The following is a 25,686-nucleotide window of genomic DNA, read 5'->3' on the forward strand; positions in this document are numbered from 1 at the left end:
ACACACACTAGGCCAATTTGGACTTTGATGTTGACAAATATGTTGATGTTACAGAGGTCTGCTGTACACTGGCTCCTCATATGGGTGAGTTACAAATTTTCAAAGATACCAAAATTTTCACATTCGTTTATTTATTTTAGCTGTTTTTCTGAAAGAGGGGGCACGGTGGCGGCTGCTCTGTGGTGGGTCTGGGGTTCGAGTCCTGCTTGGGGTGCCTTGGGTGTGTCCTCTCCCTCTTCAACCTTTGCTCCCTGTGTTGCTGGGTTAGGCTCCGGCTCCCGGCGACCCCACTCAGGACAAGCGGTTGTAGACATTGTGTGTGTTGTTCTAGAAATGTATTTTCTAAAATATGCGATGTGGAGTGAAAGTGACCTGTGTTTCCACGTGCAGCCGTTAGTTCCCTGTAAAACACACTCAGATCATATAGGAGTGTTTTGCTGTCTCAGTTAAATTGGCTCCCACAGGGACTGCAGCCTCTACCCAGTACTTGTTGCTGTTGGTGATCAATGGCAACATGAGGAATGTTACACATGCTAATGGGATGAATCGGCTTAAAGACATGTTTAAAAAGTTTCACAAAGTATTTTTAGTGTTTATAGCTATATCCAAAATTTTTCTAGAACCTAATCCACAAATTAAATGGAAGTTGAGTGGTCGTTTCTCATATAACACCACAGACACATTCCTGTAAAACCTTGCGTTGTAGAAAACTGCACGATAAAAATAACAGGGCTTATGGGGGAAAAAAAGGGCTGGGCAATGAGCAAAGAAAACCTAAACAAATTTGCAACCAATTCCATTGCCAGTTTTAATTACACTCCTGATAAAAATGTTAAATTCATAAGAAATAAATACATATACGTATAGTACATGATTGTAGATTTGCTGGAGTGTACAGGGAGTATATTTACAGTATGTATTTGGCACCAATAACTTAGAATCAGGAGCATGAACCAAAACAAAAGTGCAGGGGATTTTTTAGCTAGTGTATTTTAATTGTTTTACAAAGCCTGTGTGATCAGCCCAGCAGATGCATTTACTTGAAATTTGAAACAAATGCAAGTTGAATGTAATTTTCAAGGGGAGTCAGTTATGAAAATAAATATCTTTCAGCTGCTAAGCACCATGTGTATCATATACATACAACAAAAATTTATTCCAACATTTCAGATGTAGTCTGATAAAACCTGCTTCTTTTTGTAAATCTGTTTATTACTTTGTCTCAGAATTTTTGCATGATGTAAATAAACAGTAGCGGAATTATGTTACTCCATTTATTTAAAAAAAGATAAAAGGAATTTAAAGATTTAGTTCGGCAGTTTACACTTAAGCCATTTTTAATGTACAGTAACGTAATTTTGTAAAGATTTTAATATAATGGACAAAACTGACAATTATTTTATAAAATGAAAAGATGTATCGCTATACGTAGAATATTTATTTATATTTTAAATATATTTTCTGTATTCTGGAAAATTTAACAACCAACATAATACCTTGTTATTAATCCATTTGGCAACTGACTGTGAAGCATTTCTTTAAATGTTTAATTACCTTTATTTACCAAAATTTTTAAAAACCTTGTTAAACTAATTATTTTTTACTATGTGATTTTAACAAAGGCATTAATTTTCCAAAGCTTAGCTTCATTCTGTCTGAACTAATAATTCCACAGACAATGAGGAAAATGTAGAAAGAGTCAATACTTACATTTATTCATTTAACTGATACTTTTCTCCAAAGTGACTTACAATGTTAATCTGCCTACAACTACTTCCCCATTTATACAGCATGGTAATTTTACTGGAACCATGTTTTAGGGTAAGTACTTCACTCAAGGGTTCTACAGCCAGAGGTGAGATTCAAACCTGCAACGTGTGGGTCTGAAGGCAGCAGATCTAAGCACTACGCTACGCACTATTAAAGCTTATAGTTGAAATGTACACCTGTAGATGTATCACAAAGAGTACAGTCACTACAAGACTTCCAGCGGTGGCACAGTGGTGCAGTGGGTTGGACCGGGTCCTGCTCTCCAGTGGGTCCGGGGTTCGAGTCCCGCTTGGGGTGCTTTGCGACGGACTGACGTCCCGTCCTGGGTGTGTCCCCTCCACCTCCAGCCTTCTGCCCTGAGTTGCCGGGTTAGGCTCCGGTTCCCTGCGACCCCCGTAGGGGACAAGCGGTTCCGAAAATGTGTGTACAAGACTTCCAAGGAGGCGCAGTGGCACGGCAGGTTTGGCCTGGGGTGCCTTGTGATGGACTGGCATCCTGTCCTGGGTGTGTCCCGTCCCCCTGCGCAGCCAGGGTAGGCTCTGGCTTGCTGCGACCCTGCTCAGGACAAGCAGTCACAGCGTCTGTGTGTGTACAAGACTTCCCAGCATATGAGGATAAACGTACTGGACAAGGCTGTGATTATAAGCGCTGCCTTTTACTCAAAGCTCACATGTTCAAATCCATGTGTGACCGCAGAGGCCCGATCGAGATACTTACCTTTAATTGCTCCACTGGAAAATTATTTGGCTGTATAAAAGGCTAAATGAGTGTGCGTCTGGTAGACAGGTGGTTAGGCGTGCTTCCTTTGGACCCAGTGGTCGCATGTTTGAATTCCACTTCTAGTAGTTTTGGTCAAGACATTTGTCCTCAGTTACTCTAGTAAAATTACCCAGCTGTCTAAATGGGTCAGTATTTGTAAGGAGCTTAACATTTAAGTTGCTCTGGAGAAACGTTTTAGTAAAATAAATATGTAAATCATTTACATAACTAATTGTCTGTATATGCAAGTAATAGGGTTGCTTTGACTGTACATTATAAGAAAAAAGTAAAAGCTGTGCTGAAGGAATATTTCTGCTTGAATTAAGTAAAAATAATTCATTTACAGTTTGTGTCTTGTGGTCTGTGAAGTGCTTTGGAATCTGCGTCCTTCAAACGAAAAGGCAGCGGTTTGAACCACTGTGTCACCTGCTATGAATACAGCTTCGGCTCATAATGTCTGTACTCCTTCAACCGGTTGGTCATGATCTGTCATAATGTCAGAAACCTGGATCTGATTTTGCTTTAATCTTGTGTACACAAATATGCAGTGATACTGCTGATAAAATGCTTTATGACATTCTGCATTAGCCAGGGTAATGGACGAGTCCCCCTCCGAGTCCCCGTCCTCAGCTTCCTCTACGGAAGGCGTGTCGGAGGGATTGAGGAGATCCTCAAAGTACTCCTTCCACCGCCCGAGAACATCCTCAGCTGAGGTCAGCAGCGCACCACTTCCACTGTAAACAGTGTTGGCGGAACACCGCTTCCCCCCTCTGAGTCGCCGGACGGTTTGCCAGAATCTCTTTGAGGCCGACCGAAAGTCTTCCTCCATGACCTCACCGAACTCCTCCCAGGCCCAAGTTTTTGCCGCGGCGACTGCCAGAGCCGTGTTCCGTTTGGCCCGCCGGTACCCGTCGGCTGCTTCAGGAGTCCCATGAGCCAACCAGGCCCGATAGAACTTCTCCTTCAGCTTGACGGCATCCCTTACCTCCGGTGTCCACCACCGTGTTCGGGGATTGCTGCCGCAACAGGCGCCGGAGACTTTATGGCCGCAGCTCTGAACCGCCGCCCCGACAATGGAGGCGTGGAACATAGTCCATTCGGACTCAATGTCCCCCACCTCCCTCGGGACCTGGTTGAAGCTCTGTCGGAGGTGGGAGTTGAAGACCTCTCTGACAGGGGCCTCCGCCAAACGTTTCCAACAGACCCTCACTATGCGTTTGGGCCTGCCAGGTCTATCCAGCTTTTTCCCCCGCCACTGAATCCAACTCACCACCAGGTGGTGATCAGTTGACAGCTCAGCCCCTCTCTTCACCCGAGTGTCCAAGACATATGGCCGAAGGTCAGAAGAAACGACTACAAAGTCGATCATCGACCTCCGACCTAGGGTGTCCTGGTGCCAAGTGCACTGATGGACACCCTTATGCATGAACATGGTGTTCGTTATGGACAAACTATGACTAGCACAGAAATCCAATAACAACTCACCACTCGGGTTCAGATCAGGGAGGCCGTTCCTCCCAATCACGCTCCTCCAGGTGTCACTGTCGCTACCCACGTGAGCGTTAAAGTCCCCCAGTAGAACGACAGAGTCCCCAGTGGGAGCGCTTTCCAGCACGCCCCCCAAGGACTCTAAAAATGCTGGGTACTCTACACTGCCGCTAGGCGCATAAGCACAAATGACAGTGAGAGACCTTTCCCTGACCTGAAGGTGCAGGAAGACGACCCTCTCGTCCATTACCCTGGCTGAAGTTGCTGAGGTAGTCAAAAAACTCCTCGGTGGCAAGGCTCCGGGGGTGGATGAGATCCGCCCCGAGTTTCTCAAGTCTCTGGATGTTGTGGGGCTGTCTTGGCTGCCATGCCTCTGCAGCATTGCGTGGGGCTTGGGAACGGTGCCTCTGGACTGGCAGACCAGGGTGGTGGTCCCTCTTTTTAAGAAGGGGGACCGGAGATTGTGTTCCAACTACCGGGGGATCACACTCCTTAGCCTCCCTGGGAAAGTCTATGCCGGGGTACTGGAGAGGAGAATCCGACCGATAGTCGAACCTCAGATTCAGGAGAAGCAATGCGGTTTTCGCCCTGGCCGTGGAACACTGGACCAGCTCTATACCCTCACTAGGGTGTTGGAGGGTTCATGGGAGTTTGCCCAACCAGTCCATATGTGTTTTGTGGACCTGGAGAAGGCATTCGACCGTGTCCCTTGTGGCATCCTGTGGGAGGTGCTTCGGGATTATGGGGTTCGGGGCTCGCTGTTACGGGCTGTTCGTTCCCTGTATGACCGGAGCAGGAGCTTGGTTCGCATTGCCGGCAGTAAGTCAGACCTGTTCCCGGTGCATGTTGGACTCCGCCAGGGCTGCCCTTAGTCACCGATTCTGTTCATTATCTTCATGGACAGAATTTCTAGGCGCAGCCAGGGAACGGAGGGGAGGGCGTCTGTTTTGGTGGCCGCAGGATCTCGTCTCTGCTTTTTGCGGACGATGTGGTCCTGTTGGCTTCATTGAATCAAGACTTGCAGCGTGCACTGGGGAGGTTTGCAGCTGAGTGCGAAGCGGCGGGGATGAGAATCAGCACCTCCAAATCCAAGGCCATGGTTCTCAGTCGGAAAAAGGTGGATTGCCCCCTCCGGGTTAGGGGGGAGTTGCTCCCTCAAGTGGAGGAGTTCAAGTATCTCGGGGTCTTGTTCACGAGTGAGGGAAAAATGGAGCGGCAGGTTGACGGACGGATCGGTGCGGCGTCCACAGTAATGCGGTCATTGTACTGGTCTGTTGTGGTGAAGAGGGAGCTGAGTCGTAAGGCGAAGCTCTCAATTTACCGGTCGATCTACATTCCTATCCTCACCTATGGTATGAGCTTTGGATCGTGACCGAAAGAATGAGATCGCGGATACATGCGGCAGAAATGAGTTTCCTCCGCAGAGTGGCTGGGCGCACCCTTAGGGATAGGGTGAGGAGCTCAGTCACCCGGGAGGAGCTCGGAGTAGAGCCGCTGCTCCTCCGCATCGAGAGGAGCCAGTTGAGGTGGCTCGGGCATCTGTTCCGGATGCCTCCTGGACGCCTCCCTGGGGAGGTGTTCCAGGCTTTTCCCACTGGGAGGAGGCCTCGGGGCAGACCCAGGACACGTTGGAGAGACTATGTCTCCCGGTTGGTCTGGGAACGCCTTCGGGTTCCCCCAGAGGAGCTGGAGGAGGTGTGCGGGGAGAGGGAAGTCTGGGGGGCTCTGCTTGGACTACTGCCCCCGCGACCCGGTCCCGGATAAGCGGAGGAAGATGGATGGATGGCATTCTGCATTAAATTAGGAAATTACAGTATGTATTTTGCTACTTTACAGAAGTTCAAGAGCAATTAAAGTGCAAACCAAAATGAAACCCTTGAAGTGTAACTGAAACAAAAATTCAATATAAGATGCCGACCAAATTACACACACACACACATTTTCAGAACCGCTTGTCCCATACAGGGTCACGGGGAACCGGAGCCTACCCGGTAACACAGGGCGTAAGGCCGGAGGGGGAAGGGACACACCCAGGACGGGACGCCAGTCCGTCGCAAGGCACCCCAAGCGGGACTCGAACCGCAGACCCACAGAAGAGCAGGACCCGGTCCAACCCACTGCGCCACCGCACCTCCCTCCCGACCAAATTAATTACATTAAAAATACTTTTGTAGTACTTGTAAAACTACTTTACAAAATGTAATCATTTTATTTCTTCAGTTATGTTTTTGACAGCTTTCAAAACTGATACTACAGGAACTATACAGCAGTGGCTTTCTCAAGCCATGTAGCAACCGCACTTTTATATCCATACCTATCATTACCATATATTGTTTTAAATGCTTCTTAATAAATACAAACAAATGTACATTATGTCTTTGGGTGTACGTTCCTGAATGCCTCAGATTTTCATGGTTGTTGCTAAAATAAAAAAGCATGTTCATAAGCTGTAAAGTTGTTTTTCGTTTATTATGAAGAATAACTGTACTAGTGTATTTTGGTTTACGACGCTGACAAACCACCATGATTAATATTATAACCAACTACATACAGTGAGTGAGAGTAAGAAATACACTGTTATACACTCTGTCTGTAGTGACTGATGAAGCACGAAACTCTCCTGACTTTTCCTTCGCTTTCGCTTCTCCTGCTGCTTTCTTGCAAACCAAAGCAACTCGTCACGTGTCTTCGTTCGTGTCTTAGTTTGTTTGTCCGTCTTTTGCTCCGTCTTTTGCTCCGTCCTTCCCCGCCCGCGCCTCAGCTGGACACACACGTCACGTGTTTTCTTTTTCAAATTAACACGACAGTGAGTGTAAAGGCCCTAAAAACGTCACAGAACTTAAAAGGCCATGAGAAGCTGCGAACGTTCACAGCCGTCCTTTTACGGGCCGCGTGACGGAAGCAAAGGGCGCGCGCGAGGGGCTTTGTTTGCTCGTGTCACGTGACAGGGCGCCACGCGGACCGGGTCGCCGAGCCCCGGTAGCAGTTCTGCGAAACGCGGTGCGCGCGTCTCGCTCTCGCTAACATAAAATATCAGTAAAGGATCGTTTTCAAATTGCTACAGAGAGCATTTGTGACCATAATTCATAATAATAATAATAATAATGGCGAAGGAGTCTGTGAAGCTCAACACCGGTGCTGACATGCCCCTTGTGGGTCTCGGAACATGGAAGGTAAGTTTCTAAAAAAAAAAAAAAGTGGAATTAGTCACTGTGTGTCAGTTGTGTCTCCAAATCATCATGTCGACGATAATCATAATATCATCCTCTTTTTGTTGATAAAAAATTATGCTGTAGTACCGGCGCGGTGGCACAGCGAGCGAGTAGCGCTTGTTCTTGTCTGTGTCTCACACTCACTGTCAGTGACAGCGCGTCGTGGGGCGACGGGACGTGGGATCGATCATCCCCGCTAGTTGGAGTTTGCGTCCGTGCCTCTGGTCTGGGGGCTTCCTCCGGCCTGGGTGCTCCGGTTTCCTCCCACACTCCAAAGACATGCTGTTCAGGTTCCCCCATAGTGTGTGAGAGTGACACAGATGCATGGATGAGTGACCCGTCGTAAGTAGTGTATCTAGCAGTGTAAATTACCCTGGTGAATAAGGTGTGTGGGCTGATAACACTACATAGAGTTCATTGGAAGTTGCTTTGGAGAAAAGTTTCTGCTAAATAAATACGTGTAGATAATTTTCAGTCTACCAGGTTTATGGAATAAGTATCTTTAAGGCAGGCGGAACAGATGAATGTCGTTCTTTTCCAGCGTTCTTTGTGAAGGTAAGTAAGGCTTTCGCAGAAACAGGAATGAAGTGCTTCTTTTGTCACCTTCTTCACCTTTTCCTTTCTAGAGCACCTGCTGTGAAAACACCCTTTCTGATGTTCGCCTTGTCCCCCCTCCCCCCGACCCCCGCAGTCTGCTCCCGGACAAGTGACCGAGGCCGTGAAGGTCGCCGTCGCGGCGGGCTACCGGCACATCGACGGGGCCTACGCTTACGAGAACGAGCACGAGGTTGGGGAAGGCATCTGGGCCATGATCAGGGAGGGAGTAGTGAAAAGAGAGGAGCTCTTCGTAGTCAGCAAGGTGAGACGATTTCGCAGCGAGTTCCCGTGCTGGAGGGTAGCGGTACCCGTGAACTGTAATCGTACCGGTCGTCATTTAATCTAAAGGATAAGAACGTTCTACCCTCACGCAACTGCTAGGGGTCTGAATCTGGCTTCAGGTCTAGCGATCGCTACAGACAGAGCTTGCGTGTTCTCTCGGTGCTCGTGTAGGTTTCTTCTCGCAGCCCAAAGGTGCGTTTGAGATGAAGCGGTGATTCGCATTGTCACGAGAGAGCGAGTTAGCTAGTGTGTGGCTCGCATTGCCCTGGCTCCGGCGCACTTGCATCTGATCGAGGGTGTGCCCTACTTCACATCCCGTGTTTCTGGCCTGTGACACATTGCCGGTTGATTCCTCATGCCACGCTATTACTTTGCCTTATCGCTCCATGATTATTTTAATTGGGATACCTGCCAGCATTCTGATGTAACTTCTCTGCAGCTGTGGTGCACCTTCCATGAGAAGCCCATGGTGAAAACAGCTTGCCAGAAAACTCTGAAGGACCTCCAGCTGGATTACCTGGACCTGTATTTGATGCACTTCCCTATGGGTTTCCAGGTGAGGAAGAACGTGCGATGAAACTTTCTGCCATTGCTGCTTCAGCATATTTGAAAACTGAAACGCGGCGTAAGCGGCAGTTGGATATCGGGTATCGCTTCTCAAGTAAAATTCTTGTGTTCTTGTGTTCTAGCCTGGAACGAAGATTCTTCCTCTGGACAGTGAAGGATTGATTATTCCACACAACACCAACTTCCTGGACACATGGGAGGTGACTGACAGAGCAATGAACAGTGGTAGCTCAGAAATGAACCGGTCGGCAGTTGGAGGTAAAAGCTGCATGATTTCGTGCTCGTGTTCGTGTTCTTTCTATCAGGCCATGGAAGAACTGGTGGATGCTGATATGGTCAAGGCCATTGGAATATCAAACTTCAATCATGAGCAAATCGAGGCGCTTCTAAACAAGCCAGGTCTTAAGTACAAGCCAGCCAACCATCAGGTAAAGTGTGTGCATTGGCCCTCAAAAAAGAATCTCATGTGTCTGCCTGAAGAAGACGACAGAAAACCGAAGGAGCTGTAGTTAGAAGGATTCTGTTTGAGGTTTGTGTTTTAGGGAGTTGTCCATAAAATGCATATCTGCCCATTGTACTTGTTACTGGTGCTCATGATTCTAAGAAACCAGCTTTGATTCCTTTCTACCATTCATTTATAATAACCCTCTAAGTTAGAAAAGTGTTTCTTCTATCCAGAATTGGGATACGTGAGCTCCACATCTTAATGTAGTAGCTGGAACTGCAAGTCTGGACTCGATTAGTCTGGAAATCCAAACGAATTAAATGACAGTCTGTAAAAGCTACATCACATAGACCTTGATTTCTGTAATTAACACAGACCTTCCTCTGTTTGTTTGCTGATCAGGTTCTTTAAAGTCTATAGTAAAAAAATATAATTTGCAAGACTTTTAATAATTTCACACTACATTAAAACAGATTTTAAATGACTGAAAATAAAAAGGATCTCATCTGCACTGCCTCCCGTTCCATGCTGACTGCTGCCCAATTCATCTCATGATCTTGTGTGGTGTGTCAGCTTATGGCCACTTTAGTCTTTCTTTATTATCTGCACAATCGATGCAAACTCAGTAATACCGATGTCTTGTGATTTATTTAGAAGTTGAGTGCTGTAAAATTCTTGGGTATTTTTAATAAAATTAATGGTAAGACTTCTGGGGGAAACAGCCACTTGTGTCCAGAAACCCATTTAAAAAATGTAAAACCTGTACACTAGACCTCATAGGATATCCCCATGAACTGTAGTGCATTTTTACTTTTTTTTTTTTTTAACATATTTGTAAAAAATTTCAGGTGCATCGCTATGTGTGGGTGGTGAGCCCCGACCCGCTCGGCCAAATATCGGGTCGGTCGCTGCTGCATCCACGTATACGGGCTCGTGCCGCACGGCGATGTCGGGTGCGCGAGAAGTCGACGGTTGAGCCTCCGAGGCCGTCGGGGGCGACTTTGCAGCCTCCCGCGCACGCTGCTCACGTTGTCGTTGAGCCGGTGTCTTGCTTGTCCGGCGTCTGTCGTTTTCCCGCCGGCGTGATACGTGTCCGATAGCACGGCTCTCCAGCGACGAGCCGACGTCAACGCTACGACGTGGTTCGAATGTGATGACGTGTGGCGCAACGTGCGGCAACTCCGTAACGAGTCAAATGAGGGACGTTTTCGCAACGTTGCCAACTCGCTCAGGGTGAACTGGCAGCAGCCGTTCATATCTCGTTTGATGCGGTGTTCCTTCCTCCGTCCAACGGTTTATGCACTATCTCTCTGTGTCTTTTCATTTGCGAGCAGTAGCGGCAAGAAGGATTTCATTTTTTTTTTTTTTGTGACAGGCAATTCCCAAATTACAACCCCTCCCCGTCAAATTGTTAAACTCAGTTTTCTTTGTTTGGGATCAGGATGCATTAGAGGGATTAAGAGGGTTAATTGTGAAGTCTTTAACTTGGTATTTGTGTGTCCTCTTTTAACTGCGAATTTCTTTCTAGATTGAGTGCCACCCCTACTTAACCCAGGAGAAGATGATCAGCTACTGCCGTTCCAAGGGTATATCTGTGACAGCCTACAGCCCCCTGGGCTCCCCCGACAGACCTTGGTGAGAGAGAAGTCTTACATGTAAAGAGAGGAAGAGGGTCAAGAAGTTAGTGTGGAGGAAAGGAAGGAGAGAAGGGTTACCTTTTGAGGACTTAGTAGTGTGTGTGTGTGTGTGTGTGTGTGTGTGTCATTTGACATCTGGCGAAATGCCTTTGAAATCTACGGTATGTCTGTTGCTGTAGAGCTGCTGTTTTGGACTGCGCACAAGCTGTTTCTGTTCATCTCAGGGCCAAACCGGACGACCCCTCTTTGCTAGAGGATTGCAACATCAAAGCCATAGCTGTGAAGCACAAGAAAACCCCTGCTCAGGTAAAGTCTGTACACTGTCACAAGAGAAAGGTCTCAGAGAAAGGTCATGCTGTCATAGGTATCCAATCATTCTGCTTTCTGCTTGTCCAGGTGCTGCTCCGCTTTCATGTCCAAAGGAATGTGGCAGTGATTCCCAAATCTGTCACACCACAGCGTATCCAGGAGAACTTCCAGGTTGCCTCACCTGAAGAAATGAGACCTTTTAGAAGACGTTGCATGTTACTGAAATGGGAAAACTCTTAGTGTTTTAATTGAAATGTTTTCCATCCCAAGATTCAGTTGCCATTTCCCTCTTAAGTGCATTTAACCTGATTTGTATGTCATTCTTTGATTGTAGTTTTATTGCAGTGTTTCAGGTCCTGTGTTAAATAGGAAATTTTTTTTTTTTCTTTACCCTAGCACTTTGCATCTAACACCCCTGATGTGCTTGTTTTACCCCAGTTTTTTCTAATTTTGGTACTGCTAAAAATGTTGAAAGTTTTTTGTTTTTGATAATACATCCATACTTCTCCAGATCTTTGATTTTGAACTCAGTGAAGATGAGATGAAAACTCTTCAAGGATTCAACAGGAACTGGAGAGCCTGCACCATGCATTGGTGAGTTGTAACTTCACAGTAAAAGAATAAATGTTTAATACTAAATCCTGTGATTTGCAAGCACATCATTTAATAGGATTAGTTCTGCGATAACCCTTGGATACAGTTGTAATAAACCACTTTGTATAAAATTAGAAAAAATACATTAGTCTTTATAGCAACTTTTTAAAAAGTTGCTATAAATTATTATATGGCATGTTATGGGTTTCTTATAAGTAATGGACAGAAAATGTTTCAGCAATGGGATCTTCAAAAAAGCCAGTGGTTCATAGTCTCACTGAAAGCTTCACCATCTGCTTTGTGCTATGAAGGATCATCTGCTTCATGAAACATTTTAGTTTCCTCAGTCTACTGTTTTAGATAACTTATGTTATCTGAAACCACAAAACATATATATCATGATCTTCAATCCTTCTCCTTCATCATGGGTATGAGTTGGCAGCAGGGCTTTGAAGTGCTCTTGGTTTAACACAAATGCTTCGCTCATCCCAGCAAGTTTCTTCATTACTAAAATCTTGATCTCTTGAAAAACTATGAATTAAGTGTGCTGGTAGTTTCCCACAGCTTATGTTTGCAGAGGCTATTTTATGCCAAGAATCAAGAGTTACTGTATAGCAACTGTACATAATGTTACTTTATAGCCTAGTTGGTACAGAATCCCTGCAGAAGTGCTGCTCTGTCCTTCACCTTCTTCTTCAGTAGCCTCAAGCACTGAAATTGAGATTGAGAAGGAGGTACTGACCCTGCAACTGGATGTTCAGGGATGTTGACAGTGAGGAGCATTTTGCAGGGCAGATTGTCCTGCTTCCACTGTTTTCCCACCTGGATTGCACTCAACCCACATACTGTAACAGGGTCGTGTTTCCTTTGACATGTTTTCCTGTTAGAAATGCCTGACCTCGCTGGAATCGGAGCGTTCCTGTTTGGTCGGTCAGCACTCTGTGTTCTTAAGCGATGAATTTGTGTTGAAGCAAGTAACCGCTTTCCTCAGTAATTTCATGTAGGATTTTTGGACATTTTTTTCCACCAGTTGCTTGATTTGACTTACGACTTTAAACTCATCCTTGTCTTACTGCAAAAGTCTCTTCTTAAACATGTTTCCACATCTCTTCCATCACTTTCATTGCTTCTCCATGATATTAGTTGACTGCATACCCACAAGTTCTTTACATATTCTGTGATTGCTTCCCGGCTTACAAACTAAATTGGACTGAGAGTAGTTTTGTCACTCGGTGCCCCTAAGTTCAATATATGGTTCGTCATCAACACTCTGCGTAGCCAGACGAGGTAGGAAGCTCCATCTTCCCAGTTCCCGCGTGTTTTGAGCCGTGAACATATCTCTTCTCGTTAGCGTAGTGCTTTTCCCCCATGTCATTATTCACAATGCCTGGTGGTTGATGTGTGCTTGAAGGAAAATGAGAACCATCTCGCAAGCGTAAAAGAAATTGATTTGAATATGGAATTGAAAATATTATAGCATTTATCTTATAATAGCATATATACATAATATAACAGCATATTATAGCATATATGTATATCTTCTAATATTTAAAAAAAATAAATAAATATTGGTGGGAGAGTATCAGGATTTGTCTGTCCTGTGTTTTATGCACCTACTCGAACGATGAACCTCGGTGCAGCAAGTGGTAGGTAACAAACTAGGTTTGTTTGTTACATGCCTGCAGCTGTGTCTCTTTCTCTTAATGTAATGCATAAATTGTACTTTTGCTGGGATGTACATTGCGTTGGGCAAAAGCATCTGCTCAATGAGTAAATGTAAATTTAATATGTGCAGTATTTATATGTTAAATGTAACTTTAGTGAAATTTAGGGTTGAAAAAATGTCAAAATCTCAACCTAAAGCTAGTAGAGATGGTTTGGGATGAGCTGCCAGGAAGTACTCCACATATGTGGGAACTCTTTCAAGACTGTTGAAGTGTCCGAGGCGGTGACCTCAAGAAGCTGGTGGAGAGGATGCCAAGTGTGTATGAAGCATCGAGGCAAAGGGTAGCTGCTTTCAAGAACTTATGATAGTTTTGATTTATCACTCTTTCGGTCACTGCGTAATTCCATGTGTGTCACTTCATAGTTTTTATGTCTTTCATAATTATTGCAAAAATATAGAGAAAACCGCTTTTATGAGGAGATGTGTCCAAACATTTGCCAGGTGCTGTATGTGCTGACAACATGAAGTCATGAACTCTGCACATCTGTGCAAATGCCAGGATACTTTTCTTGCAAGAAATAATTCTTGTAAAAGTGCAGTAAAGAGAAATCAAATGTTTCCTTCAAGTTGGACGCACTGGAGTGAGCGCACTCCATCTGTTGAACTGGTAGCGTCGTGTCTCTTAATGGAAAAGGGAGCCGAAAAGAGCTTGAAACTTAAGGTTGTCCTCTTGGAACCTTGCAAAGTAAACTGGCTGAATTGTTAGAGAAACTTTTTTTTTTTTTTTTTTTTTTCGCTATCAGAGTGCGATTTGGTTTTCACCCTGATTGCCATTCTGCCTCCATTACAAGGTTTATTCTTCATTTTAATGCTGTATCAGTAGTTGTTTTGGCAGCTGCATCATCACTCCTTCATATGTGACTAGACAAAAATTTCAAATTTTCAATGATACAGATGTCCTTCCGTTTATTTTTAAATTGTATTTCCTTCACGTACCTTCACTAAAATTTGTTGTGGAGCGAACGCAGCTTGCAGTTGCACCAACTGACATTGCTCTGCAGGTTCTGGACTAGCTTCAGTACTCGATGGGAGCTCGTCAGTCTCCATCTTGGGGGGTGGGGTGGACACACCAAGGTGGGAGGAGTGCGTGTCACGAGAGAGATGAAGCCCACCACCGGGGGTATCTGCTGCACCTGGCTGATGTGGCTCAGATGTGGTGCTCTTTGTATAAACAGCTGTACGACTGGTGCACGTACGTGCAGTGTAATCAGCCATGTACATGAACAATATTATACAGTATGAGCTTCAAAACTAGCAGTGATTTAGAATGCTTTAGTTTTGGATATTTAAATAACATTGTAAAGGGTTATGTCAACACGATTAACCATTATTATGACAATCCTGTGATCTTATTTTCCAGCTGACTTCAGACCATTGTTTCAGTGGCGAACGCTTTAGGTACACAGTCAAAGAGCACAATTGAGTCTGCACATCCTTCATTGTTAAGGTTCTCCGCTAAGCGTGATGAGACTGGTGTCATGTTGAAACATTACCACCGAAAATGTTCTTCTCTCTTTGCTCAGGGGAGTGAAGCACAAGGACTACCCCTTTAATGCTGACTTCTGAAGAGAAGAGGATCTCAGGAGATTTTTGCCTTATCTTATAAATGCTTTCCAGAAGACAAGAATAAGATACACAATTGCTGGTAGGCTTCACTTTGATCAGTGCAGACACACCAGTCTTGCTTTTTAGGGTTTGAAGAGTAGCTGTGGATTTACATTTATTCGTTTAGCTCGTGCTTTTCTGCGAGGCAACTTACCATGTTAATCTAGCTACAATTATTTACCCGTATTTAACATTTATATAGTATGGTACTTTTACTGGCGCAATTTAGGGAAGGAGTGTTGCTCAAGGATGCTACTGCTGGTGGTGGGATGCAAACCTGCAACATGTAGATTCAGAGGTAGCAGCTCTAATCGCTACACTACCGGCTGTCCGCTACCAGATTTGTTGCCGAATTAAATCTTTGATTATAGAAAAATGTTTATCCTCTTGTGTTCAAAATTTTATTTTCTTAGAAAAGATCAAGAGCCCCTGGGGAGGAATATGACTGTGTTGCTGACATGAGGTTTTCTGATTTCATCCAGTTTTTTTTTTTCCGGGATCAGTGACTATATTAAAATTGTGCTGTATGCTAATATTTCATTGTAGGAAATTGTTGTGTACCCCATAAGAACTCTTGCATGATCCATTGTGACAGAAATCATAATTCTTGTATTTACCTTAATATTGTGTGCCCTTCCAAAGTGACTGGCATTACTGTAGACATGAGTCTAAACACCATACAAATACAAATGATTTCACCCTGGAAACAAGTAAAAATCCAGTTCATAATTCTAAATTCCTTGATTGCATAAGTGTTGTATACCCTTTATAATGGGGGAGGTTATCACTGTGCTCAGATTTAATAAGTTGTTTTCCAAACCGTGAATAAAGGCAGTTTGCCTTGACATGGTGAAAACTGAACTGATTCTAATTAAGCCCTTAATAAAATCATCTATTCCTGCATGACTTGAGTTCTCATTTTAAACTCTTGTCCACAAGCAGCTAATAAGAGTTCTTAAGGACCTTATTTTGAAGGTATTTACATACACCACAAAATTGCATTGTAAAGATGGGGACATGTAAAAGTGGTGAGTAGGCCAGACAAAAGCTTACCAGGGAAGCTACCAAGAAGCTGATGGCAACCTGAAGGAAACTGCAGGATGGTAAGAGCTGGAATTGACCGCTGTGAAATGAGTGAGCTGCATATCACAACCCTTCTGAGTTTTCTCTACCAGATGGTGCTGGGGGTGCAGTGGCGACATATAGGCCATTTCAGAAAAATGCCGCAGCCTGTAGAAATGTTGCTGGAAGGCACATTCAGTCTCCCAAAGCGATGGTCTTGACTCCAGGAAGTGCGTTTGATGCAAAGACAGCACAGTTCGTGGGCCGAGAAACAATTCTGAATATGGAGGATAGTTTTTTGACAGTGCGGGACAAAATTCCCCTGGGTTGAAATCCCCTTAGGACAAGGGGTTTTTCTCTGGACCCCACTGACAGTACAGTACAGGGTTGTGATATGGCTGCCGCTTGCCAGCACATTGTAAATATATTCATCCTTCGAGCCATCAATCAAGTGTTTAAATGACCATCTTGTAATAATTTATAATTGCATTGTTTATTCTACTAGCAACTGTAAATGTGTTCATCCTCCATATGAAATACACGTGACACTAAGTGCTCCTATTTGCACCATTTGTTTTTCTCTTTTCCTACCGGATACCCTCCTGCCTGGGCTTTGGGCTGGAAAACGTACATTTACACTGTCGAGGATCACAGTCTCGGGTGTTTTTACTGTGACACACATGGCAGCAAAGTAAAGCAGTCACACTTTGTGGTACCAGGTCAGCTGGATGGGAAAAGAGGTGAGGAATGATTTTTGAAGGCCAGAGGAAGCAGGTGTCACTCTCACAAGGGTCTGAGAGCCTTTGAACTGTGGCACAATCACAGACACGTCACGTGCTGACAGTAAACGGTAAACAAACAGTAACAACAGTCGCCCTTTGTGTTCGCAGCCGAGTCTTCGAATGTTGAAGCTGCAATCCGAGCCGAACCTGGATCGTCCGCGTTGTTTGGGGGCCAAACTGAAACAATGACAACTAAATTACCACATTGCCAATGACCACTAGCCGTCGATCCTGTCCATTGTGCGTTATATTTTGTGTTGGAGGTCCGTCGCTGCGGTTCGTGGTGTTTCAGGTAAGTGTAGTTGTGTTGCTACCGCTTTTTCCCGATGTGTATTCCTGTTGTGTAGCTGTGCGGATTGACAGACACAATCGGTTGTGTGTCTGTGTAGTTGTGTGTGTCACTTTTATTAATTTATTTGTTAAATTGTATTTTGTGGTTTGTTAGGGCGCACGTTCTCGGAACATTTCTGTGTCCCATAGCGTGGAGTGGGCGTGATTCTGTCGATTGATTAATCGCGTCTGTTTGTTTGGTTGTTTTGGTCGCCATTGTTGGAGTAGTTTTGGTTTCGATTAGGAATCTCAGCTGGTAGGCATTTAGCCCGGTTTAAGCAGCGGCTGGCAATCCGTAGCGGCAGCCTCTTGGTGCAAAGACAAGGGAGTCTACCTGTGGGAGTCATTCTACCGAGGAAGGCCACCGGCACAGTTTTCCGCAAGGGATCGTGCGTCCAACATGTCGACCATCAAAGTCTTCCACAGCACCTAAGCCACAAGACGTTGCCACCACCGGCGGAGACCTGGGCGCTCCCGCTGGTACAGTAACCTGACTTATCCTCACCTGTCAAACCCTTCATCCTACTTTACTTTCTCCATGGGACCCTGGAACTGCCAGTCTGCAGTGAGAAAGGCTACTTCATACCAGCCTACGCATCCCGTATCTCACTGGACCTCCTGGCCAAACTGAAACCTGGATCACCCCAGAAAATTCAGCCACACCTGCAGCTTTCTCCACTAACTACTCCTTCTCTTATACCTCTCGTTCCTCCAACAGAGGTGGAGGCACAGGCCTGCTCATCTCTCTCCCGTGGGAATACTCTATTCTCCTTCTTCACTTGCATGATCTGTCCTCCTTTGAATGCCATGCTGTCTCTATCACTGCCCCAATCACTCTTGTTGTGGTTGTCCTTCGTCGCTCTCCTGGCCCTCTCGGCCGCTTCTTGGATGACCTTGACATCTTGTTGAGCTCTCTGCCAGGGGACAACTCTCTGCTGATTCTCCTGGGTGACTTCAACCTGCATGTCGATGACATTCATGCAAGCGGCCTTCTGCTGCTCCTACGGTCCTTCGATCTCTCCCTGTCCCAATCCCCTGCTACTCACAAAGCGGGCAACTGTCTTGACCTTGTATTTTCCCGCAGCTGTGGCTGTCCCGTTCTCTCTGTCACTCCACTGCATATCTCTGAGCATTTCTCCATTTCCTTTCAACACTCCCTCACCACTAACTCTTCGTCTCTTCCTTCACACGTTGTCACCTTTCGCCGCAACTTAAAATCGCTCTCACCTTCCTGCTTTGCCTCTGCTACTCTGGCCGCTCTCCCTTCCGCTCCACAATTCTCAGATCTATCTACAGATGATGCCACTAAGACTTTCCTCTCTGCCCTATCTTCCTCCCTTGACTCTCTCTCTGTCCTCTGTCTTCTAGACCAGCACACCCCATTGCTGCCCCATGGCTGTCCGATACGTTACGTGCTAACGGGACCAAACTGCGGGCTGCAGAGCGAAGGTGGCGTAAATCCAAAACTGCATCGGACCTGGACGCTTACCAGTCACCCAGTCACTCTTAGCTGCTTTTCAGTCTGCTGTCTCTTCAGCTAAAACCCCCTTCTACCAACAAAATATACTATATAGCCTGCATCTAAAAAACCACACAGACTCTTTGCCACCTTCTCATCCCCTTCTGAGCGGACACTCCTCTCCTGCACTAGTTTTCAATTCAGTTTTCTTTACGTACTACTTGCCCCTGGCTAAGTTTGGTTCTTTGCGCTCCCCGAAAGGAAAGGAGAGGAGAGCGTCATTTTAACTCCGTTCAATATTGCTTAGAAATGTAAGGGACACGACGCCGCTCTTTAATTGTGTCCCTTCGGAGCCGCTAGAGACTCCGGATCCCTCTCCGGACACCAAGGGCAGCCGGAAACTCGGCCGCGGTGTTGCAGTTGTGCATGCGGCCACTAGAGGACGACGTAGTGACGCACGGAAGAACGACGTAGTGACGCACGGAAGGACGACGTAATGACGCACGCGAGACTCCTCCCACTGACCGTGTGGAAGCTCTTAGCGTTGAACGCGTCCGGTTGTTTCGTGTCGCAGTTCTTACGTTTAACCTTCTGCATTTTTTATTTTATTAAATTAAAAAAAAAAAAAAAAAACCGTTTTTATAGCACTATGTTGCAGTTTCTGGTGAGTAGACAGAAAGCGGGATCAACTCTTACATAAATGATGCGGTAATTTGACTTGTACGTAATAATCGTTTACGAAGATGACGAACTGTAACTGTGTGTGTGTGTGTGTGTGTGTGAGTGACTCGATCGCCTGCTGCCGTCGCGCCGGTCGGTTCGGTTCGTTGTAAGATTAAGAAGGAGCAAATTTCCGAAAAATGACGCGTGTAAATCATGTTAGAAATTGATGATTGTTTGCATAAACTAAAGGGTGCGGTGAAGCTTGCCGTGTGATCATATTTTCTTAACCGTGTGTGTTTTCTCACGCTTCGCCTTAATTTCTTATTTTCTTTCTTCCTTTTTTTCTTTCTTTCCAGGTGGGCTTCACTCTGGGGAACGTAGCCGGAATGTATCTCGCACAGAATTACGAGGTAACTTCCTTCGCTTAGTTAGTTTTTCTCCTTTTCTCACCAGTCGAGCACTGAATCATGTGAGGCGAAGATCGCAGGCAGTGAGTGAGTGAGTGAGTGAGTGAGTGAGTGAAAAACGCACGCGCACTTCTGAACTTTACAGCTCCGTGATCAGTGATCGATCCTCTTTTTTTTTTTTTTCTCAAACACTGTTTTACTCGTCGTGTGTGTGTGTGTTTTTCTGAGATGCTCATCATCGCTTTGGAGAGAAGCCGGGTGTGCTGAATCATGAATAATGTAATTATAGGCCAGATAATTTTTACTCTGCGATTACAACAGCTGGGCTTTGTTTGAAAGCGGTGCCACAAACAGGTACAGTACCCTGTGCTCGCTAAGTATACGCGCACGCACGCGCGCACGCGCCCAGTATTGTATCCGATGGAAAGACGGTGGTGCGAGAGGACGTGGGTTCAATGCCCACTCAGTCTGTGGAGTTTGCAGTGTTCGCCTTGTGCAGGAATTTGAGTTTTTGTGTGAATGTGGGGTGTTGCATATTTAACTTGCAATATTATTCTCTCTTTCAGGTACCAAACATCGCAAAGAAAATTGAAGACTTCAAAAAGGATGTTGAGGCAAAGAAGAAGCCACCAGAATGAAATGAGCTGAAAAACAAGCATAGCAAGGGATGGAGGGGGGGAAAAAAAACAAAAAACCATGGACTGGAGGGTATCATTCACAATATTAGAATAGCTATTAGGATAATTGTCTATTTTTACATGACTAAAATATTGGCCTGAAGACCCTTTGACTTGTGCCTGGATTATGTTTTTGAATTTGTATTAAATTGCTTTTTGTGCATGGAAAATAAACTTTGGAATTTATTTACAATTGCTTTTCTTACTACAAGTATGCGCTAAAAGTTAAGATTTTTTTTTCTCCTCTGAAGTCAACTTTTCTGTTATTCTCACAATATGTTTAGAACATGCATAGAAGTGAAATAACGTTAGATATCAAGACCTTCTTGATATCTACTGTTCTAAAATACACACACTGAAAAATTCATTTGTTTATCTGGCAGTGTGTATTATGTTTATGTAACCCACATGATTGATTTTTTTTTTAAATTTGATTTTATTTGTTTGGGGAAGTTATTAACTTGTGATGCAATATTTCTTCACCTTATTGCCACATTTTTACTGCATTTTACGACAGCATTGCACTTTTGGATTTGGGTGAGAGCATGTATATTTATTCATTTAGAAGATCCTTTTCTCCAAAGTGACATACATCTCAGAGAAAATACAATTTGTGCATTACATTAGGAGAAAGAGACATAATTGCAGACAGGTCATTAAGTAAACCTAGTTTCTTTCCACTTTATGCACTGATATTCATCGCATGAGTAGGTGTATAAAACTCAGAATAGATGAACCCTGATCACCTTCCTACATTTTTTTTTTTTTTTAAATTAAGAGGTACACAGCTTTTCCATACAATACAGGAGGAGCAGTTATGTAAAGGCTTATCTGGGCATAATCATAAAGTTACACTGCATGAACATTTACACCATACACGAGCTTGAGAGATCATGTGCGAAGTGAGTTGGGAAAAGGTGAGTTTTCAGACCCTTCTTGAACGTAAACAGAGTTTTAGCAGTTCTGAGTAAGAGGGGGAGGTTGTTCCGCCACAACGGAGGCAGAACTAAGAACCTGCGCTTTTTGTGCGCGGGACCACCAAGCGAGCAGAAGTAGAGAAGCGAAGGGGTCTGGTTGGGTGTAGCAGTTGATCAAGTCCTGTAGATATATATCTGGGAGCAGTTCTGTTGATACATTTGTAGGCAATAACCAGGGTCTCGAGTTTGATCTGGGCAGCTATAGGAAGCCAGTGCAGAGAAATGAGTAGAGGAGAAAGTACATGGGAACGCTTCGGCAAGTCAAACACAACTCGGGCAGCAGCGACGTTCTGTATCGGCCGTAGAGGTTTGATGGCAGTAGCCGGACGGCCGCACAGGAGAGATCTGCAGTATCCAGACAGGACATCACCATGGCCTGGACAGGTAGTTCGGCAGAGTCGGTTGTGAGGTAGGGACGGATCCTACGAATATTATGCAGGATGTATCTGCAGAACCGGGTTGTGGCTTCGATGTGCTGAAAGAAAGGCAGATTCGAGTCAATCATCGGATTGATAAAATACGATATTTTGATAAAATATCTCTTGTAATTATACAGCCGTATCCCAGCTGTTGTGTGAGTGACACAGAGTGTGTGTGTTCCACTGATGTATGGATGAGTGACCGAGTGTAAGTAGTGTATCTAGCAGTGTAAGTCACCGTGGTGAAAAAGGTGTGTGGGCTGATAGCACTACATAGTATCCATTGGAAGTGGCTTTGGAGAAAAGTCTGCTAAATCGTAAATGTAAATGTAAATGTAATGCAACATCATCTCTTCAGCGTCCTGTTATTGGTGTTGTGACGTACAGCACTTTAACACTGTAGTTGGCACGCCGGTCTGCCTTTGGTTTCTCCTTAACTGTTACGCGTTTCGACTGGATTTCACAAATGTGAGAGAAATGACAACAATAGTTACCATTTAATTAACCTTATTTTTTATTAGCCAAATATTATATTGTAACGACCCCGCGTTACTGTTTTAGGAGGGAGTGTGTGCTTAATGAATGTAAATAGTTGCATTATGGGAAATCTGTAAATAATGTTTGTAACCGCTGGGGGCACTTCGGGGGGAAACGGTGGGTTGACTGTGTTTGCCCAGGTGTTGGGAGAGAGTCGAGGGGGTATTACGCTGTCTGTCAGTCAACACAAAACCGCGAGGAAACGGGGTCCTTGTGCCGGTGTTAGAATAAATCGTTCGTTATGAACACTACTTCCGCGTCCTTTTTCGCCCTCTCCAAACCCACGGTGCTGCGCGCTACAATATATATAGTATTTTAAAACCTTTCTTTCCCCTGTGTTTATAAAAGAAATCACTTTTGCTTGCTCCGTATAGTCTATCTGGCGTTGTTTGTAGTAATATCGGGATCTGGCTCCTTCCTTGTTGTTTTCTTTACGATCCTAAATTCTCTACTTGTTCTTTTTGTCAATAAAGTTTGTTCCAAAAAAAAACAAACGAGCAGGCGCTTTCACTACAAAGCATAAAGGATGCGATATTAAAGTCATGGTAAGCGCTAATGATATGAGGTTTTACATCCAAAAATAAAGCGGTTCACAAATTTTCTCGGCATAAATATGTATGGTAATTAAAAGTAGCCGTTCAAGTGTAATCCGTTCTTCTGAAGCAGCCGAACGCTCTCCGTCTCTCACCACTAAAGGCGCTCGGCTGTCGTTCGTCACGCTCCTACATTTGTACTTCCGGGTCAAGGGTTGCAGGTCATCCGCAGCGCCCTTGGTGCTTCATTTTCGTCTCGCGCAGTCCGGTAGGAAAAGCGCGGACTTTGTGAGTGTCTCGATTTATCGTCGCAGCAATTACGGTGACATTTGATGTGTGAAGTGCGGTGTTTCAGTCAGTGGTGTGTGGTCCTGTGGAGCGCGATGCCGGAGCTGTTATTAACTATTAGGTCACATATCGTTAGAGTGAACCAGTCAGTCACTACTGACACTAGACTAGTGTGACTAGTTGTTCCAGACGACGCTTCCGTTTTGTTGGAGGCAGAACTTGTTAGGGCAGCTTTTCTGCTAATGAGTAAGAGTAAAAGTAAAACTAAGGGTTGCCGTGTGCGTGTCATATTTCTCTGTGCTGTTCTCACGAAGGCCTCTCGCTGCTGGGGCCCGGGCTGCCCGGTTGCAGAGTGAGTGAGTGAGTGAGTGAGTGGCGGCGCCTCTTGGACTGGAGGCCCGCGCCGGCGGGGCGGGGCGACGGGCGGCCGATCGATCGTCATGGAGGCGTCGAACGCGCCGAACGCGCTGCAGCGGAGAGCTTGTTGGGCCGCCAGAGACGAGCTGTGGAGGTGTCTGGACGAGAAGAGCGATGATGATGCGGCTCTGTGTGACGCCTTTCGCAAGGTTTTCGAGGCCAAATGTCCGGCCCAGTGGGTGAGTGCAGAGGGCCGCCCGGCGTGGTTCCTTATAATAATAATAATAATAATAATAACAACAACAATTAAAACGTACTGCATTCTTCACTAATGATCCATTGCAGCAAAACGTTCGCCATGATCAAGTGACAGGCGCTACTTTACCCGGCCCGGGTACTTATTTTTTTCTGAAATATAGAAGGATATCTGAAGTTCTAGATACGGAAAAACAAACATTGTTGGGTAGTGTTAACAGTGAGGAATTGTGGAGGCCAGGTAATTGATCAGTTTCAAGTTGTTTTAAGGAAAGTGCTAAGACGTTATTTGCAAAAAGTGCTGAGGCCGGGCCTTATTTGTACAACGTGATTTTTGTCACAGCTGTCCAGTTTGCAAATGACCTTATTTATTCAACACACTTTTACAAGATATTTACTCTTTTGAGATGGATCACTAGCTCTTATAATATCTTTAGTTTGTTTCTTTGAAGGATCAACAGTTAAACTTTAGCAGACATCAAAAGCAGTAGTGTGTTCCATGTTCAAAGATTCTGTTCCATGTTTTGTGGCAGGTGAAATATTTTAACAAAAGAAGAGATTTTTTGAAGTTCAAGGAGAAGATCAATTCTGATGGATTTGAACCTTCATCGTAGTCCTTGATTATAAAGGTACATGTGTATGCAGCACAGGACTGAAATATCGGGTGGAACATGCAGTCTTTGGATGCAGAAGCTCATTTATCATTGAATAAACAACTGTTGACTGTTCAGTCCTATTCATTTTATTTTTATCGAGTGGTCTTCTCACACGGTGACAATGAAGAAAAAGGATCAGAAACATAATAGGCTATAAACAAAATGTTGGCTTTTCATTAATTTGCTACAGTAACTATGTAATTATTAAAGCTCCTAACCATATCTAGGTATCCCTCGATTTACAGACTCTTTATCTGAAATTTCAGTATAACGAGTCTTGGCATATGATACCAAATTTGATTTATGGAACGGAAAGTCAGTATGATAAAATTTATGTGAGCCCTGTTTAAAAAAATGTTTGGAAATTGTACATTGTGTGAATAAAATAAAAGTGCAGAAATGTACTGTTGTTGGTGCTGTGTAGCATAGCCAACTCATTCATAGGTTAGACCAACATCTTGCTACTGCTATATGAGGCAAAAAAAAGTTTGATATGTTCAGTAACCATCAAGTTGAGACCCTTTTGAAAATACGTATCGCATATTATGAACTGCAGGCAAGGTTTTGTAACCGTTGTAACTATTCCAGACTTCATGGAGGAAAAAGTTTTGGTCAGTATGGATCCAGTGATGTTAATGCACGCTTCCAGCAGTATTACACCAAATTATACACTACAGAATCCTTCGAGTGTTTCACTAGGCATGTTTTTGGACATGCTTAAGTTCCCCTCTCAGTACTAGATGTGAGAAAGCTTCAGGTTTAGGTGGGCTCCCAGGTTTCTTTTATAAGGCCTTTTTGGCTCAGCTAACTCTGCTCTTAAACTCCATGTTCATGGAATTAATCACTTTATATTCACTTTATATTCTTTAGCAGAGCTCCATATATGTGTGTCTATATATATATATATTATATCCCTACTTCTGAGAAAACACATGTTAAGATCCTGGCTAAAATATGAAGATTGTTCTTCCGTCAGTTATTGCAGCAGACCAAACCAGTTTCGCTACTTCAATGTTACACAGCTGCTCAGTATCCTATATAGATCTTCCAGTTCAACAACTCAGGTAGTTATATCTTTGGTTGGCAAAAAAGCATTTGACTGGGTAGAGAGGACTTGCCTGTTTCACTGTCTGGAAAAGTTATGCTTTGGATCAGGTTTTATTTCCTAGATTAATCTTTGAGGAGTTTTCCTGTAGCCTCTGCTTGAACTCATTTTACATATAAATATTTCACACACTCTGGCAGTACAAGATAAGCCTGTGTTCAACTTCTGCTTCTGTTTGCCCTTGCAAC

At 44.5% G+C, this 25,686-nt stretch overlaps 3 protein-coding genes across 5 annotated transcripts; all 3 read left to right on the forward strand.

The window, feature by feature from the left end:
• Positions 1-40: 40 nt before the first annotated feature.
• On the forward strand, positions 41-15,894 carry LOC108931984 (aldo-keto reductase family 1 member B1-like). Of its 2 annotated transcripts, none has more exons than XM_018748110.1 (10): positions 41-84; positions 7,921-8,088; positions 8,548-8,664; positions 8,798-8,875; positions 8,981-9,103; positions 10,649-10,755; positions 10,982-11,063; positions 11,154-11,237; positions 11,578-11,660; positions 14,910-15,894. In XM_018748110.1, the coding sequence occupies exons 1-10, from the start codon at positions 46-48 to the stop codon at positions 14,950-14,952; spliced, it is 924 nt and encodes a 307-aa protein (XP_018603626.1). In that variant the 5' UTR covers positions 41-45; the 3' UTR covers positions 14,953-15,894. The 2 variants fall into 2 exon arrangements, with proteins under 2 accessions (XP_018603626.1, XP_018603625.1); XM_018748109.1 differs by lacking the exon at positions 41-84 and adding an exon at positions 6,962-7,190.
• Positions 15,895-16,067: 173 nt separating this feature from the next.
• stmp1 (short transmembrane mitochondrial protein 1) lies at positions 16,068-20,564 on the forward strand. 2 transcript variants are annotated; one of them, XM_018748111.1, is made up of 4 exons: positions 16,068-16,793; positions 16,944-17,127; positions 19,644-19,697; positions 20,261-20,564. In XM_018748111.1, exons 2-4 carry the CDS (start codon positions 17,047-17,049, stop codon positions 20,330-20,332), a joined length of 207 nt encoding a protein of 68 aa, XP_018603627.1. In that variant the 5' UTR covers positions 16,068-16,793; positions 16,944-17,046; the 3' UTR covers positions 20,333-20,564. The 2 variants fall into 2 exon arrangements, with proteins under 2 accessions (XP_018603627.1, XP_018603628.1); XM_018748112.2 differs by lacking the exons at positions 16,068-16,793; positions 16,944-17,127 and adding an exon at positions 19,133-19,288 and having other exon boundaries at positions 20,261-20,557.
• Positions 20,565-23,047: 2,483 nt separating this feature from the next.
• On the forward strand, positions 23,048-24,917 carry coa6 (cytochrome c oxidase assembly factor 6). The gene is made up of 3 exons (XM_018748082.2): positions 23,048-23,125; positions 23,440-23,721; positions 24,271-24,917. The coding sequence occupies exons 2-3, from the start codon at positions 23,566-23,568 to the stop codon at positions 24,349-24,351; spliced, it is 237 nt and encodes a 78-aa protein (XP_018603598.2). The 5' UTR covers positions 23,048-23,125; positions 23,440-23,565; the 3' UTR covers positions 24,352-24,917.
• Positions 24,918-25,686: the final 769 nt, after the last annotated feature.

The sequence above is a fragment of the Scleropages formosus genome, chromosome 5 (genome assembly GCF_900964775.1).
Source record: "Scleropages formosus chromosome 5, fSclFor1.1, whole genome shotgun sequence".
Taxonomy (NCBI): Eukaryota; Metazoa; Chordata; class Actinopteri; order Osteoglossiformes; family Osteoglossidae; genus Scleropages; species Scleropages formosus.

What these genes read in the sequence shown, in the direction of transcription:
- stmp1 (XM_018748111.1), top strand. Translation starts at nt 17,047, where the DNA reads ATGACCACTAGCCGTCGATCCTGTCCATTGTGCGTTATATTTTGTGTT. An exon ending in TGCGGTTCGTGGTGTTTCAG is followed by an intron (nt 17,128 to 19,643) that starts GTAAGTGTAGTT and finishes CTTTCTTTCCAG; the next exon opens with GTGGGCTTCACTCTGGGGAA. An exon ending in ATCTCGCACAGAATTACGAG is followed by an intron (nt 19,698 to 20,260) that starts GTAACTTCCTTC and finishes TCTCTCTTTCAG; the next exon opens with GTACCAAACATCGCAAAGAA.
- coa6 (XM_018748082.2), top strand. Translation starts at nt 23,566, where the DNA reads ATGGAGGCGTCGAACGCGCCGAACGCGCTGCAGCGGAGAGCTTGTTGG. An exon ending in CCAAATGTCCGGCCCAGTGG is followed by an intron (nt 23,722 to 24,270) that starts GTGAGTGCAGAG and finishes GTTTTGTGGCAG; the next exon opens with GTGAAATATTTTAACAAAAG.
- LOC108931984 (XM_018748109.1), top strand. Translation starts at nt 7,122, where the DNA reads ATGGCGAAGGAGTCTGTGAAGCTCAACACCGGTGCTGACATGCCCCTT. An exon ending in GGCTCCCCCGACAGACCTTG is followed by an intron (nt 10,756 to 10,981) that starts GTGAGAGAGAAG and finishes TGTTCATCTCAG; the next exon opens with GGCCAAACCGGACGACCCCT. An exon ending in GTATCCAGGAGAACTTCCAG is followed by an intron (nt 11,238 to 11,577) that starts GTTGCCTCACCT and finishes ATACTTCTCCAG; the next exon opens with ATCTTTGATTTTGAACTCAG.